This window comes from Malaclemys terrapin, chromosome 11 (genome assembly GCF_027887155.1).
Source record: "Malaclemys terrapin pileata isolate rMalTer1 chromosome 11, rMalTer1.hap1, whole genome shotgun sequence".
Taxonomy (NCBI): Eukaryota; Metazoa; Chordata; order Testudines; family Emydidae; genus Malaclemys; species Malaclemys terrapin.
Window position 1 is genome coordinate 1091565 of NC_071515.1, and position 17915 is coordinate 1109479.

General features: G+C 47.0%; 1 protein-coding gene across 3 annotated transcripts in view; it reads right to left on the minus strand.

The window, feature by feature from the left end:
• Positions 1-14068, minus strand: part of LOC128845155 (uncharacterized oxidoreductase YjhC-like) — a 71401-nt gene extending 57333 nt beyond the window's left edge. Inside the window, exons 1-2 of one of the 3 annotated variants that reach the window (XM_054043523.1) lie at positions 13995-14068; positions 12718-12834 (exon numbers count right to left, since the gene is read on the minus strand). In XM_054043523.1, the coding sequence (XP_053899498.1) occupies positions 12718-12772 (55 nt within the window). In that variant the 5' untranslated portion in view covers positions 12773-12834; positions 13995-14068. Of the gene's footprint in view, positions 1-12717; positions 12835-13356; positions 13406-13994 lie in introns of those variants that run through there. The other 2 variants (XM_054043521.1, XM_054043522.1) reach the window with 2 other exon arrangements.
• Positions 14069-17915: the final 3847 nt, after the last annotated feature.

Sequence of the window (17915 nt, forward strand, 5' to 3'; positions counted from 1 at the left end):
TCTATTATGTACAATTACATTATCATCAGTAGGATTTGAACCCTGAACCTTAGCTAGTCCTGTAGTGCAAGCTTTGCCTAGGTTAGCTGGCAGCAAGAGAAGGGCTATCTCAAGGGCTATGTGTTCATATCACCTTTGTATTTTGGATGATAGATATGTATGTCTGTATTACAAAACTTGTGCTATGCTTCTGGGTGATACCCCTAGGCAGTTTGGCAACAGAACTGCCTAGCCTGCTTGATGGCCCATTAAGGGCCATCAGCTATACAACTGACCCATTGAGAGAAGGCAGATACCCCTATGACTCAGCAAGGCATGCAGGGGACATGCCCATGGACAGAACTCTAAGGCTTTCAAGCCATGTGCTAGGCAGCTTGTGTTTAAAACAAAGGAAGCACAGGCCGCATGGCAAAAGACTATAAAAGGCAGCTACATCTTCTCCACTTTGTCTTCATTCCTGCTTCTTACCTCCAGAGGAACTTTGCTACAAACTAAGCTCTGAAAAAAGGACTGAATGACCCATCCAAACTAGGGATGTATTCCAGATGGACTTCCAAGCCAGCAAAGTCACCAATACTGTGAAGAACCTGATATATGGACTTTGAAGTCTTTGTATGTATGTGACGGTTTTACCATTTAACAACTCTCTTCTTCTTCTTTCTTTATAATAAATGTTTAGTTTTAGACACTAAAGGAGTGGCTGGCAGCATGGTATTTTGAGTAAGATCCAAACCTATACTCACCTGGTAACATGGCTGACCCTTCGGGGTCAGATCATTTTGTATAGGTGAGCAGAGTTTAAAATAACTTCTCACTGTACTGCACCTAGGTCAGGGCCAGCTCCAAGCACCAGCTTGCTAAGCAGGTGCTTGGGGCAGCCACTCCGGAGAGGGATGGCACGTCCAGCTATTCGGCAGAAATTCGGCGGACGGTCCCTCACTCCTGCTTGGGGCGGCAAAAACCCTGGAGCCGGCCCTGACCTAGGTGTTGATTGGGAGCCAGAGAACTGGAATGCAATAAAGGGGGCTGTGTGATTTCTTTTTTGCTTCTTGATAACCGGTGTGGGGGATCAGCAGCACAAGTTGTGACTGGTTGGGGAGTTTAACTTCAGTGTTACCCACCAGTCTGGGGAGTATCTGCTCTCCTTTTTGCAGCCTGCCCTTACCTTAGCATTTCCAGTGAGGGCTGCCACAGAGAGGTCCCTGTGGAACAGTTTGTGTGCTCTGGGATGTCCTCCATAGAGATCTCGAGGAAACTTTCCCAGAGGTAGTCTGCAATCCTCTGCTGAAGGTTGCTGGGGAGAGCAGCCTTATTTCTTCTGTAGCAGTAGGACATTTTCCCAAGCCATTCCGCAATTACTTCAGCAGGGATCATTGCAGCACACAGACTAGCAGCATATGGACCTGATCTGCAGCCACATGGTGCAGGAGCTGTTCCGTTTCAGCTTCCGTGCCCTTAGGAGTGAGATCAGCTAAAGTCACCAGTGCCTGTGGCAAACTGTGCCAGTATTCAGTGTAATTGCCCTATCCACATATACTCATGCCCATGAGCTCCCTCCTTAGTGTGCCACCTTGCCCCCTACCCTCCAGGCCATACGCAGCATGGCTAGGACTGTCGCTGTGCTTTAGGAATCCTGAGCAGAAGAGAATGCAGTGCTTGTAAATCGCGTGGATCAAGGGGAGTGAATACACTCACAACAGTACTTCTGTAGAGTGTAGCTAGGGCTGTCAATTAATCACAGTTAACTCATACGATCAAATCAAATTAATCATGATTAATCACACAGAATACCAATTGAAATTTATTAAACATTTTTGGATGTTTTTCTACATTTTCAATGTTAATTTCAATTACAAAACAGAATACAAAGTGCACAGTGCTCACTATATATATATTTTATTACAAATATATGCACTGTAAAAATACTATTTCTTTTATCATTTTTCAGTTCACCTCATGAAAGTACTGAAGTGCAATCTCTTTACCGTGAAAGTGTAACTTAAAAATGCAGATTTTTTTGGTTGCATAACAGCACTCAAAAACAAAACAGTGTAAAACTTTAGAGCCTACAAGTCCACTCAGTCCTACTTATTCTGCCAATCGCTATGTCAAACAAGTTTGTTTACATTGACGGGAGATACTGCTGCCTGTTTCTTTACAATGTCACCTGAAAGTGAGAACGGGTGTTCACATGGCACTTTTGTAGCCAGCATTGCAAGGTATTTACATGCCAGATATGCTAAACATTTGTATGCCCCTTCTATGCTTTGGCCACCATTCCAGAGGACATGCTTCCATGCTGATGATGCTAGTTTAAAAAAATAAAAAGCGTCAATTAAATTTGTGACTGTACTTCTTGGGGGGAGAATTGTATGTCTCCTGTTCTACCCACATACTGCATATATTTCATGTTATAGCTATCTCGGATGATTACCCAGCACATACTTGTTTTAAGAACACTTTCACAGCAGATTTGACAAAACGCAGAAAAGGTACTGATGTGAGATTTCTAAAACTAGCTACAGCACTCGACCCAAGGTTTAAGAATCTGAAGTGCCTTCCAAAATCTGAGAGGGATGATGTGTGCAGCATGCTTTTAGAAGTCTTAAAAGAACAACACTCTGATGCAAAAACTTCAGAACCCAAACCACCAAAAAAGAAAATCAGCCTTCTGCTGGTGGCATCTGACTCAGATGATGAAAATGTGTCAGTCTGCGCTGCTTTGGATCGTTATCAAGCAGAACCTGTCATCAGCATGGAAGTATGTCCTCTGGAATGGTGGTTGAAGCATGAAGGGACATACAAATGTTTAGCACATCTGGCACGTAATTACCTTGCAACGCTGGCTACAAAAGTGCCATGTGAACGCCTGTTCTCACTTTCAGATGACATTGTAAATAAGCAGGCAGCAGTATCTCCCGTCAATGTAAACAAACTTGTTTGACTTAGCGATTGGCAGAATAAGTAGGATTTAAAGCCTCTCTGGCTTTAAGATTAAGCTAGATAAGTTTATGGAGGGAATGGTTTGATGGGATAACGTGATTTTAGTCAATTAATCAACAGGGTGCCATCGCTGGTAAATAGTATCAATAGTCAATGAGGGTCTGGCTAGAGAATCTTGCCTACATGCTCGGGGTTCTACTGATCGCCATATTTGGGGTCGGGAAGGAATTTTCCTCCAGGGTAGATTGGCTGAGGCCCTGGAGGTTTTTCACCTTCCTCCGCAGAATGGGGCGGGGGTCGCTAGCTGGAGGATTCTCTGCGACTTGAAGTCTTTAAATCACAGGATTTGGGGACTTCAACAGCTGAGTCAAGGGAAAGGGGGTGGGTCAGCTTTTGTGGCCTGCATCATAGAATATCAGGGTTGGAAGGGACCTCAAGAGGTCATCTAATCCAACCCCCTGCTCAAAGCAGGACCAATTCCCAGCTAAATCATCCCAGCCAGGGCTTTGTCAAGCCGGGCCTTAAAAACCTCCAAGGAAGGAGACTCCACCACCTCCCTAGGTATCGCATTCCAGTGTTTCACCACCCTCCTAGTGAAATAGTTTTTCCTAATATCCAACCTGGACCTCCCCCACTGCAACTTGAGACCATTGCTCCTTGTTCTGTCATCTGCCACCACTGAGAACATCCGAGCTCCATCCTCTTTGGAACCCCCCTTCAGGCAGTTGAAGGCTGCTATCAAATCCCCCCTCATTCTTCTCTTCTGGAGACTAAACAATCCCAGTTACCTCAGCCTCTCCTCGTAAGTCATGTGCTCCAGACCCCTAATCATTTTTTTGTTGCCTTAACAATCATGCGGGAGGTCAGACTAGATGATCATAATGGTCCCTTCTGACCTTAAAGTCTATGAGTGGACGTGTAGGCTCTAAAGTTTTACATTGTTTTGTTTTTGAATACAGGTGGGTGTTTTTTGTTTTTTTTTTTTTACATTTCTACATTTGTAAGTTCAACTTTCATGATAAAGGCATTGCACTACAGTACTTGTATGAGGTGAATTGAAAAATACCATTTTTAGTGCAAATACCTGTAATAAAGTATAAAGTGGGCACTGTACACATTGTAATTGATATTAATATTTGAAAATGTAGTAAACATCCCAAAATATTTCAAATAAATAGCATTGTACTGTTTAATGTGATTAATTGCAGTTAATTTTTTTAATCACTTCTCAGCCCTAATTGTAGCTTTTACAGCTGGAAACATAACCGTAAGCGGCTCTCCATGCACACCCACAGAAAGGCTCAGCCAGGCAAGGAGAAGGAAGAAGACAGGGGATGACATGTTCTAAGAGATCCTGCAAACCTCTGACGCTATGGATACCAAGCAGAGGGCTTGGAGGATCATGCTCACAGACAGAATGGACAGAGGTCGTGCAGACGAGAGAAAAGTGCAGGAAATGGAGAGTGACATGTAGCAGGAGATTAAAGTGTTTCTCAAGCAGCAAATAGACATCCTGGAGACTCTTACTGACCTTCAAGCTCAACAGATCGATGCTCGCCTCCCTTTGTGGCCAGAGAACTGCGTTCTGGTACCTCCCTACATTCCACCCAGCGTACAGGGCTGTTGCAATACCCCTACCACTCCACCCCAGGGAAAGAGTATAAACAATCACAGCTGCATGTACACTGATCTGTGAGACAGGGTCGGTGAATGTGTTTGTTCTTTCCCCTTTAAAGATTCTTTTCCCTGTATTAATAAAGTTTCATTCAGTTATAAATACAGTAGAACCTCAGAGTTACAAACTGACCAGTCAATCACGCACCTCATCTGGAACGGGAAGTACACAATCACGCAGCACCAGAGACCAAAAAAAGAAAAAGTACTGTACTTTGTTTAACAAACTATTAAAAGAATAAAAGGAAAGCAGCATTTTTCTTCTGCATAGTAAAGTTTCAAAGCTGTATTAAGTCAATGTTCAGTTGTAAACTTTTGAAAGAACATACATAACATTTTGTTCAGCGTTACAAACATTTTGAGAGTTATTCGCAACCTCCATGTTCATAACTGAGGTTCTACTGTATATCTGTTTGCATGTGTTTGGAATAAAAGTCTGTTTATAGAAACGTAATTCACTTTTATTAGTTCACAACACAGTGGTTTGGGCTGACATTCACAGATAATAGCAATAGGTCCATTTGCAATGTTACACTACTACTACAAAAAGCAGTCATTACAAGGTTCATACTGAGGTGCAAAAAACCCACCAATGATAGGCACACAACAAACAAACACCACAAATTACTGTGGCTCATTATTAAAATGGTCTTTCAAAGACCCCCTGAGCTGTATAGCTCCCTGCTGAGCTCTTCTTAGAGCCTCTACCCTGGCGGCAACTTCTCCCCCTTTGCTTTACAGATATTAGGGAGCACACAGCAGGCAGCTAGAGCCATAGGGATATTTTTTTCACTGATGCCAGCAGCCTTTCAAGCAGCCAAAGGCACATTCAGTCACTCTGCACCTGCAGAGCCTGTTGCTGAAGTGCTCCTTGATGCTGCCAAGGTGGCCGCTGTAAGGCTTCATGAGCCATGGGAGCATGAGGTAGGCTGGATCTCTCAGGATCACTATTGATATTTCCCCATCACCAATAATCCTCTGGTCTGGAAAGAGTCTCTGCTTGCAGCTTTCTGAACAAGCCTGTGTTCTTAAAGATGCGTGCATCATGCACCTCCTCTGACATTCCTGCACTGATGTTGGTTAAATGTCCCTGGCGATCCACCAGCGCTTGCAATACCATACAAAAGTAGCCCTTTCTGTTGATGTACTCTGTGGCACAGTTGTCTGGTCCCAAGATAGAGGATACGCACATCCCTATCACCCCACTGCAGCTGGGAAACCCCATTGCTACAAAACCATCCACTACATGCTGCTGATTGCCTCGCTCCATGCTTTCTGCTCACAATCCGAAGCACCAGACAACTGCAGCACCTCCTTGAACATGTCTGCTTAACTCCTCCTTATCCGAGAGAGGTGATCAGCTGGTGTGTGGGAGACCGTCAAGGGCACATCTGCATCTGCTAAAGAAACAATAGAGGTGTTATTGTCTGTGCACTTATACCCTTGATCTAAACAAGCAACAAGCGCATCTTTCTCACTTTCCCTTGGTGCACTCACAGCATGGTGGTAGCCCCAGCCATGGTGAGTATGACCCAGGGGAAAGGAGTGAGTGGGACAAAGGTGTGTGTGTGTGGGGGGGGATGGGTGGTACCCCTCGGGTATCAGTACCAATGCATAAGGCTACGGTACTGAATACCGGCACTGTTATCCACAGGTGCAGGGATTGCAGCTGATCTCACTCCTAAGGTTAACCGACGCTGCAAGGTTCCAGCTGCAGACGGGGACTGTATGCTGATGCCCTATGTGCTGCTATCCTGCCTGCTGAAGTAATTGCTGAGTGGTCACCACAGGGGAAGAAACAAAGCAGCCCTCCCAAAAAACCTTCAGCAGAAGATTGCAGATTACCGCCAGGAAACTTTCCTAGAGGTCTCTATGGAGGATTCATGGGATATCCCATTGTGCATAAACAAACTTTTCCACAGGGCCCCCTCTGCCTAGCTGTGCAGGGGAATGAGAAGCAGATAGCAACTGTTTCTGCGCTGGTTATTTCACTAGCTCTTGTAGCCCAATTTAAAAAGCAGTACATGAGCAGATGTGTCCCTGCAGCATTGAAGCAGAGTGCTTACCAGAGCGCTTACCAGAGCTTCCCGCCCCTGCATCCGGCTTGCCAGGGTTGGACTGCTGAGACCGGCTAGACCGCTCAGGACTCAAAGGAGATCCTGGCTCTCCATGCCACTGGATCTCCCTGTTGCCTGTCCCTCATTCTCCTCCGCCTCCACTTCCTCGTCCAACACGTCGTCCTCTGTGTTCACTCCGGTGACCAGGGACTCCAGCCCCGAAGTACCCACAGGGCTCTTGGGGGTGGAGGTAGGGTCGCTGCCAAGGATGGCATGAAGCTCCCTGTAGAAGCAGCATGTTTACAGCTCTGCACCAGAGTGTCTATTTGCCTTCTGGTACGCCTGTCTCAGCTCCTTGATTTTTACGCCGCACTGCAGCGTGTCGCTGCCATAGCCCTTCTCCACCATGCCCCAAGCCAGGGGTCTCAAACTCAAATGACCACGAGGGCCACATGAGGACTAGTTCATTGGCCTGAGGGCCGCATCACTGACACACACCCCCTCGCTGCCCCCGGCCCTGCCCCACTCCACCCCTTCCCTGCCCCCATTCTAACTCCGCCCCCTCTCTGCCCCCAGAGGGTGCATGAGGGGTGGGTCGGGGGCTCAGGGCAGGGAGTTGGAATGTGGGATGTGGCAGGGGGCTCAGGGCAGGGAGTTGGGGTGTGGGATGTGGCAGGGGGCTCAGGGCAGGGAGTTGGGGTGCAGGAGGGGTGTGGAATGTGGGATGTGGCAGGGGGCTCAGGGCAGGGGGTTGGGGTGCAGGCAGGGGACTCAAGGCAGGGAGTTGGGGGACAAGGTGCAGGAGGGCTTCAGGCTCCGGGGTGGCAGCGGCACACACCGTGGCCAGGGCAGTCTGCCAGCCTCAGCCCTGCTCCGGGAAGTAGCTGGAACCATGTCCCTGCGGCCCCTGGGTGAGGGGGACACAGGGCTCCGCATGCTGCTTGCCGCTCCTCCAGGTACCTCCCCCAAAGCTCCCATTGGCCGCGGATCCCCATTCCTGGCCAATGGGAGCTGCAGGGGGGCATGCCTGGAAGCCAGGGCAACACACGGACGGAGCCCTCTGCTTCCCCCACACCCTCGGCTGCAGGGACGTGATGCCAGCCGGCGCGGGGCTCGAGGGGGGCAATCCCGCAGGTGTAGTTTGCCCACCCCTGGTCTGGAGGTAGGCCGGGGGGGGGCTGGTGCCAGCTGCTCAGCGTGCCGCAGGAAACAGCCCCGTGGGCCGTGTGTTTGAGACCCCTGCCCCAAGCGATCTTGCCGTAGATATCAAAGTTCTGCGGCTGGAGCGCAGCTGTGATTGCACAGCCTGCTCTCCTCACAGACCCAGGAGATCCACCATCTCCCGTGTACTCCAGGCAGGAGCACATTTGCTGCATGGAGCCAGTAGTCAATTAGGCAGCTGCTAGGTGAGCTCTCCATGCCCAGCAAACAGGAAGAGCAATTTCAAAATTTCCTGGGGCTTTAAAGGGGATGGGACGTTCTACCTGGCTACAGGGCAGAGGAGTTGAAAATGGTGACCAGAGCGGTCACAGTGAGCATTGCAGGACACCTCCTGGAAACCACTTAAGGCAACGTCTAACGGACACTGCCTCAGTCTAACTAGGTTGCAAAAAGCACTGCCTCTCACCCAGGTCGGTGTAGCAGGCGAGTTAAAGCGGCAGGAAGAGCATTGCGGTGCGTACACCTCCATAGTTAGGTAGTCATAAGCTGCCTTGTGTCAACTTAACTTTGTAGTGTAGACATGCCCTAATTTTTCACTTGTGATTTTTGTCAAGCTGAAATTCAAATTCAATTAAAATGCACAAAAAAACCCAGCAATTTAGTTTTATTTAACTAATAAGAAAGTCTCTTATGTATCTGGCACATTTAAGAAGAATGTTTATCAAAACACGTTTTGCATTTAAGACTACGTGATTAATTAAACTAGGTATCATTTGTAGTTAATGAATTGAACTGATCGTGATGACCAGAAACATCCTTCAAGATTTTAGAACTATTCAATCTCCTCTCAAAGCTAGTTTTTATTCATAGATTGGAAGAGGAAACAAGCTTTTCTGCTTTTTCAACTCCCACTGGCCTCTTTGAATGAATTATAGTCATCAACTGAAAATATTCTCTCCACACTTGCAGAAAAGACTACTCCTGTAAAAAGCTGGTTTAGCACTTCAGCTAATTCTAGTTCAAGTGTTTAGCTAGTGACTTGCACCAGTTCAGCGATTTGACTTTCTTTAAAATTTAACAAAAACACATATTGCTTAATTTTTTAAGTTTACAATAAATTATTATAGTAAGTTAAGGGTTTACCCTAGTTCATCATAATTTCAAATTTAATTTTAAATATTCAATTTAAAAAATCTGATTTAAATACCCCCCCTTTAAAAAAAAAAAATCAGCAATTTTTATCCGCCCTGGACAAGTGAAAGGCACATCTCTAGCCCAGGGTTTTGCCATGCCAAATTCCAAAGACCTGCTGCTCACAATGGAGAGCTTAGTGTTTCCTCAAAGAGACCACAAAAATCTTTCATAATGGGTAACTTTAGGAAGCCTAAATCAAGGGGTCACTATTAGCAACAATAAAATAAAAACAACACAGCATTTTACATATTCAAAACACTGCAAACACTTTAATCTAGGAGTCAGGAAAGAAAACTTAGCAAAGAAAATTTTAGGCTGAATTTCAGGAAAAAAATCCTGACAATCATTTAATAGGTTGTAGAAACATCTCCTCATTAAAGCCACATCATTTAGGGTATTTAAAACTTGACCGAATAAAACACCACACCACTTACTGTAGGAAACTCTCTTTAAATTGCAACAAAAATAATGGAAACAAAAACCAAGCTAGCAAACAAAACTAATCAAACATCAGATCAGATAATTAAGTCTGACATTGAACATGTAGTTCAACAAACCCAAGCTCTGTTGAACCATAAAGTGGAGCAAATTCAAAAGATGGAGACCCTCTACCAAGGACACCCTCCCATGCGTCTGACGAAGTGGGTATTCACCCACGAAAGCTTATGCTCCAACATCTGTTAGTCTTAAAGGTGTCACAGGACTCTCTGTTGCTTTTTACAGTATCCCAAATGATTTCCATTGCTGTGATGGAGTATAGGACAAGAGGTGTCTCAGACAACTTGATCCCAGATCATTCAAGGTTTAAAAAACCTGACCAACTTGACCTGGACCTGGAAGCACGTCAAAGACGATCTGGCACAGAGGTGCCTGGGGCAGCCCTCCCTGGAAATGCCAAGGTCAGGGAAAGCTGCAAATGAAGAGCAGAAGCCTGGTGGGTAATGCTGAAGTTAAACTCCCCAACCAGTCACAAACTGTGCTGCTTGTAACCAGAAGTGCCCCCCGCCCCCGTTTGCTCTTTCAGGTGCAGTCTGAACAGTACCCTGTTATGCCCTTACAAAGCTAGGAGCAGAGGTAAGTCCCCAATGATGTCAGATGCTTGCTTAAAGCTGCATAACTTTATCTAATCAATTGTATTCATGCTTATGAATATGTAATTGATTAATGTAAGGAATGAGTGAGATAGTGTGAGTGAGTAACAGCCAATGGCAAAACAAAGAGGCAAATCTCTTTTCTGGAACCATGGTATTATCTTGGTAAAGGTATAAATCTTGAGACTGGCGGCCAGGTCAGGAGTACCAACAAGGAAATGTAAGAGCACGCTAAACTCGGGACCGGACCAGAAGCAGTAGAGCCCTCCCACAGATCCGAAGGGACTTCGGGACTCTTGTCGCCTCAAAGCACAAAGAATTCAGGACAGCAATGGGCCAAATAGGCCTGCCAGAGATCTGCAAAGCATATTGACAAGAAGTAGGCAAAACCCATTCAATTAGCATGGACACTGACCAGACTCTCTCCTCTAGCTACTATCACCAACATCTTAGTGATGATATTTCAGCCCCATATGTTACACTATTTCCCCGGGTGGCTTTTCACATACACATTGACCAGGAGGGGCATCAAGAACTCTCTGTGTAAGAGCCCTTTGTAAGGAGCAGCAGTTGCCCAACACTACCCTCTGTATCTTGTACAGAGGGAGGAACAAACCACTGAAGGGTCATTTTGTCTATCCCTACAAGAACCTACAGGAGAGTAAAAACCTCAGTAGCGAATGGCATCAAAAGGCAGAAATAATTAGTAGAATCAGTTTGGCATCTTACTTGAGATCAACTGTCAATACAATGAGTCTCTCTTCCATTCCCAAATCTGAAGCCAGATTGATAGGGACCCTGGAAATTGACGGAGCTTACTGCAGCTGTAAACAAAACAAAACCCACCACCACCTTCTCAATCTTTCATTTAAAAAAATATTCAAGACTGCAATATAGTTGGTGAATTTCCAGAGCAAGTCAAACTGCTATTTGTAAGACTTTGGACAGCCTGTTGCCCTCAACAAGAAAATCATTGACAGTTTCTTGTAATAATGGGTCTAAAGTCTTGTTACTGACTTTAACCACCCATGGAAGACATTCTTCTAGTACACAAATAGTTGTTGTTGCTGTCTGAGAGTACGTCTACATTGCAACTAAACACCTACAGCTGACTCAGGGTCACAGGGCTCAGGCTGTGGGGCTTTTTAACTGTGGTGGAGATGTTTGATCTCAGACTGGAGTCCAGGCTCTGTCTACTGGAGCAAACCAAGTCATCACAGGACTAACAGAATCCTCCAGCTTGTTTTAGTAATACACAAAAGGCCAAGCATCTTATCCATTACCAGAATAAAGGTGGCAATTGTCTTATTAGCAATTGACTGTATGTTAAACAGCATGTGTTGAAGATTAACTCCCAAAATGAAGTCATTAGCAAGATCAGTGGGATAATGAGGTTAGCAAGCGCCACACCTTGAAGATAGCTTCTCCTGCCAGGACTGTGGCTAACATCGGCACCTTGCTGCACAGGAGGATCTTGTGCCATGGTCACTCCTCCACCACCCACTGCTGTCAGCACTAATCAGAAGTGGACAGCAGAGCAAAAACCAAGTGCAGGAAATCTCATTCTCATAGTACCATGATGGGGTGGGGGTGGGGTGGGGGGGCAGTTTGGCATTTGTATAACCAAGTTTGGTTTACGGACACAGTTAAACTGAAGAGGGCATGATGGCAGAGTAGGCTCCTGATGTGTCTAATAAGGAGCTGGGATTAGACTCTGCTCCTCCGTGTCCTTGATTATCACCACCTCTATTGCTACTTTAAAGGGATATGAGGAGAATTACAGCACTGCTAGCTGTTGGAAAGGGTGCTCTCAGATCCACCGGCCAAAACCCACGTGTACTATACCACGGACTAAGAAGATGCTGTGGGCACGGCCCAGACTTTGGCCTTTAAGTCTTAAGTTTACTGTTGACTTAGTCAGGAGATTCTTTAGACTGTGCTCAATGTAATTTAATAGTTGGAGAATATGACGTCAAGCATTTTTCTAGTAGTGCAACTGAACACCAGCTCTGTGTCCCTTGTTCTCTTCCTCTTTCACCAATTGCTCACTTGCAGTCGGATCTGTAACTGCTGCAGGTAAGTACCAAGGCTCAAAGTGGACTTGTTTTTTTAGCAAGTGTGATGTAAATCAAAACACCGCTCATGTAGGATAGTGAAAGAGGAGGGAAGAGAGTCCAACTTCAGTTTTGTCAGATTGCTTCGAAATGCTCCAGTTCCCCAGCGGCGCATGCACGCCCAGTGGCTCTAGCTGCAATTCTGAACTTTACACTTAAGGAAAAACAACAAAGTGCTCACACTCAATACCACACTTTCAGAAGGTAAATATAGTAGTTGAAAACCAGCCCTTTTCTAACACAAGGCATTGCGAATGCTGTGTTTGAAATTTAAAATTCCTGCTGTTATGAGTTATGAACCAATAAAGTAGTAAAATACTGGGAAAAGATCTGTTTTCTCATTAACTGTGTACTTTCAAACATTTAAAGAAATTTGCCTCACATTTTATATGGTGGTTGTTAATTTTAACAGAGTTCTTGAATTGCAGCAACCATAAGACACAAGACCCCTTGAAAAATGTTGACAGCATATGACATCTTTACCTTCATTCGATTGGGAAAATGCACAGCAAAATAAGAGTAGTGTTTTCCCCGGCATCCAGCTCCAATAATCAGAACAGTTACACAAGGAGGCATCTCTGCTCGGTTATCTACCTGGAGCTAGAAATAAGACGTGTTTTAGAATCATCTAGGTTAAAAAACACCCACCAATATTAGGTGTATTTATTTTTATCGTGATTAAGGCTTACATCAGCACTATCTGACGTAAACCTATAGAGCATGAATTCTCAGACACGTCCTTTTCCCTTCTCTGTCACCGCACATTTTGTTTCCTTCTTCCTCTGGCAAGCTGAACTTTAAGGTCACAAAGTTATACGCTAAAAAGTCAGGAAGTACCAGAACTGAAGTTATGCATGGAACCTAAATTCTGTTCCTTCGTATGCAGGCGTTAGGATAGTCTTTAATGTTCTCATCAATGCCTAGACGATTTAGAAACGTACATCTCTCATTTTGACAGTCAGTTAGATGTAGGTACCTAAACTAGCTAGGAATTGCAATGCTGAGCACACCAACTCCTAAACACCATGACATTTCTGAGCCTAAATGCCTCTACCAAGGTCACATCGGAAGTCTGTGAGAGCAGAGAACAGAAGCCGGATCTCCTAAGCCCTAGGCCAACACCTACCTTCTCGGCCATGCTTCCTCAGAGCCATGCCAAGCCACAGGCAACTTCTACCCTCGGTCACAGGGCTGGCACCCCCTCCTGCCACAACCTCCCCGGGGTGGAGAAGAGACTCTCCCTCAGCCCCCGTCCCCCCACGACCTCCCTGGAGGGGAGCAGACACCCCCCCCCACGACATCCATGCTGGGGAGACCCGCCCCCAGGCACGGGGCCGGCACCCCACGGGGGGGGGGGGAGAGGAAGGGGGGCAGGGACCCGGGACCCGCCCCCAGGCACGGGGCCGGCACCCCCGGGGGGGAAGAAGGGGGGCAGGGACCCTCCCCCCAGGCACGGGGCCGGCACCCCCGGGGGGGAGAGAAGGGGGGGCAGGGACCCACCCCCCAGGCACGGGGCCGGCACCCCCGGGGGGGAGAGAAGGGGGGGCAGGGACCCACCCCCCAGGCACGGGGCCGGCACCCCCGGGGGGGAAGAAGGGGGGCAGGGACCCACCCCCCAGGCACGGGGCCGGCACCCCCCGGGGGGGAGAGAAGGGGGGCAGGGACCCGCCCCCAGGCACGGAGCAGGGACCCGCGGCCCTCGGGCCGGGCCCAGAGCCGCAGCCGGATCGGGCCCCGCGCTCCGGGCTCACGAGACTCACCCACCGCTGGGGCCGCGCGGACTCAGGGCACTCGGCGCCCGACAGACCGGCCCGGCGGCAGCTCGCGCCGCGCCGGTGTAGCCCCACAAAGTGCTCCCGCTCCCGTTTTGCTACTTTGGGTGTACTGAGCATGCTCAGTAACCTTCGTTGTAGCCACTGCCCTCTCTCTGCCCTTACTTCTGCTAACGATTTGCTGCCTCCTCTTTGGGGGGGTTTAAAAGGATTAAGGGGGGCAAATCGCAGCGGGGGGCTGTCAGGGTCTGAGCAGGGGCAGAATTTTACTGGCCTGGGGGGTTCAAGCTACTGTAGCTAGCGGCAGAAGAGGGGCTGAAGGGCAAAACTCGGTGGTGGGGGGTGAGAGCCAGGGTTAAGCGGGGGGGGGGAGACACTGCCAGACCCCGTGCGGGTACAAAACCCCCGTTTAGGGAGGGGGAGGGGGGGGAACAGTGACCCCGTGGGATGAGCCACCCACTGTGCTCGCTAATCTAGGGGTGTGGGGGGGCAGAGGCTGTTTTTGTTGTTCTCACAGGGACGCTGCATGTCAGCCTCGGAGCAGGGGGCGGGTTCCTGGGACTGGGGTCTTAAAGGCACAGGCCTCCAATTCCTAGCCTGTCAAAGCTTAATCAACGCAGCTCCTCTCTATCCTATACAAGTGTTGCAGGGCCAGGGCCGCCCAGACGGGGGGGGGGGGGCAAGTGGGGCAATTTTTTGCAGGGGCCCCCATGAATATGTCGGAGGCTGCCCCCGCCTCCGTCTTCCCCCGGTGTCTCAGCGTGCCGCGTCCGGGAGCGGCCCTGGCGCACTGCAGCGCGGTGGCTCCAACGCGGTCCGGGGCCGCTCCTGGTCGCAGCACACTGAGGCTCCAGGAGAGGGGGTAAGCGCCATGGTAAGGTGTGGGGCCCCCCCCCGACCCCATCCTAACCATCACCATCACCCAGCAACAGCCCATTATGTAATTGCAAATATATACATACCATTAAAGCATTGAATGTTTTTAAATAATGTATTTTGTGTATTTTCAAATTATTACAAATTAATTTTTGAATGTATGTCACTGGTTATTTTTTACATTTTAAAATACATGTTACTAGAGTATTGCAACTTTTTTTATGGAAGGGGCCCCCAAAATTGCTTTGACCCAGGCCCCCTGAATCCTCTGGGCAGCCCTGTACACGGCTACGTTACTGATCCAGCCAGGAGACTGAATGCGGTGAAATATTGTACAGACACCCCCTCCCTCCAACTCTGCCTCTCACATTTTGAATATGTAAAAGTGTCTTCTATCAGTTTCTATGCCTATATGAAATCACTGCAGTTCATTTCTCTTATATAACATGCTGAGTTGCTAACTCCCTCCCAGAGCCCACATGTCTGCACCCCCTCCTGTACCCCAATCCCATGCCCCAGGTCAGAGCCTGCACCCCTCACTCAAACTACCCAAACTACCTATAGCCTGCAACCCTCCTGCACCCCAACTCCATCCCAGAGCCTGCACCCCAAAAAGGGATGGATTAACTTTTTGTGGTCCTGGTGCTAAACATATTTGTGGTCCCCCAGGGGGGAAATGGGGACATGGGGCATGGGGGGCAGAGTCCTCAGAGCGACGGGTGGGGGGGGGGCATTGTATGTCAATAGTGAAATAAGCTGTAAAGAAATAATAGTTGATGGAATAGATAACACAGAGTCCGTCTGGGCAATACTCACACAGGGTAAAAGGACTACTAGAGCCTCTCCGTGGATAGTGCTTGGGGTGTGCTATAGACCGCCGGGATCGACCCAGGACATGGATAAGGAACTATTTAATGTGTTTAGAGAAGTAATTACTAACAGAAACTGTATAATTATGGGGACTTTAACTTCCCGGATATAGATTGGGGAACAAACGCTAGTAGCAATAATAGGGCTCAGATGTTCCTAGATGTGCTTGCTGATCAATTCCTTCATCAAGTGGTAGCTGAACCGACGAGGGGGGGGGCATTTTAGATTTGATTCTGGTAAGTAGTGAGGACCTCGTTGAGGAAGTGGTAGTAGGGGACAATTTGGGCTCCAGTGATCATGAGCTAATTCGGTTTAAACTAAATGGAAGGAGTAACAGAATTAAGTCAAAGACTAGGGTTTATAATTTTAAAAAGGCCAATTTTAACAAATTAAGGGGACTGGTAAGGGAAGTGGATTGGGCAAACATATTAATGGATCTAAAGGCAGAAGAAGCCTGGGATTACTTCAAGTTAAAGATGCATGAGCTGTCAGAGGCCTGTATCCCAAAAAAGGGAAAAAGATTACTAAGCAAGAGATTTAGACTGAGCTGGATGAGCGACCGACTCAAAGGGGCGATTAGGAAAAAACAGAAAGCGTACAAAGAGTGGAAGAGGGGAGGGATCAGTAAGGAAACTTACCTTAGTGAAGTCAGAGAATGTAGAGATAGAGTGAGAAAGGCCAAAGGCCGTGTAGAGTTGGACCTAGCGAGGGGAATTAAAAGCAATAGTAAGAGGTTTTACAGCCATATAAATAGGAAGAAAGCAAAGAAAGAAGAAGTGGAACCACTGAAGACTATTGCCGGCGAGGATATTAAAGATAATCTAGGCATGGCGCAATATCTCAATGAATATTTTGCATTGGTGTTTAATGAGGCCAATGAAGGTATTAGGGTTACTAGCACCATTACAGAGGGGCATTCAGGATGGGGGATTACCGTATCCGAGGTAGAAACAAAACTCGAACACCTTAATGGGGCTAAGTCGGGAGGACCGGACGATCTTCATCCGAGAATATTGAAGGAATTGGCGCGGGAAATAGCAGGCCCATTAGCGATAATATTTAATGAATCTGTAAACTCGGGGGTGGTCCCGTTAGACTGGAGAATAGCTAATGTGGTTCCTATTTTCAAGAAAGGGAAAAAAAGTGATCCGGGTAACTACAGGCCTGTTAGTTTAACATCTGTAGTGTGCAAGGTGTTAGAGAAAATTCTGAAAGAGAAACTAGTTGAGGACCTGGAGGTTAATGGCAATTGCGATAAATTACAACATGGTTTTACGAAGGGCAGATCGTGCCAAACGAATCTGATCTCCTTCTTTGAGAAAGTAACGGACTTATTAGATAAGGGAAATGCGGTGGACCTAATATACCTGGATTTCAGTAAAGCGTTTGATACTGTACCCCATGAGGAATTATTGGTTAAACTGAAAAACATGGTGATTGATATGAAAATCCAGAGGTGGATAAGGAATTGGTTAATGGGGAGACTGCAGCGGGTCGTATTGAAGGGTGAACTGTCAGGTTGGAGGGAGGTTACTAGTGGAGTGCCTCAAGGTTCAGTTTTGGGACCCATTTTATTCAATCTATTTATAACTGACCTCGGAACCGATTGCAGGGGTGGGCTGATAAAGTTTGCGGATGATACGAAGGTGGGAGGCGTTGTAAATTCGGAGGAGGATAGGGATATTCTGCAGGGAGACTTGAATGAGCTTGTGAATTGGAGTGTCAGAAATAAGATGAAATTTAATAGTGAAAAGTGTAAGGTGATGCATTTGGGGATGACTAACAACAATTTTAGTTACAAGATGAGGACGCATTGGTTAGAAGTAACGGAAGAGGAGAAGGACCTAGGGGTCCTTGTAGACCACCCCCAGGCAGCGACAGCCCTTTTGCACCAACCATCACCATCACCCAGTGAGAGCCCATTATGTAACTGCAAATGTCTACATCCTATTAAAGCATTTAATGTTTTCAAATGTTGGATTTAGTGTATTTTCAAATTATAACAAATTAATTTTTGAATGTATTTCACTGGTTATTTTTTACATTTCCAAATACATGTTACTAGAGTATTGCAACTTTTTTTTAATGGAAGTGGCCCCAAAAATTGCTTTGTATATGATGCAAATTGGAAGAGTAAAGTAAAAACAATCCCTTTTCACGGAT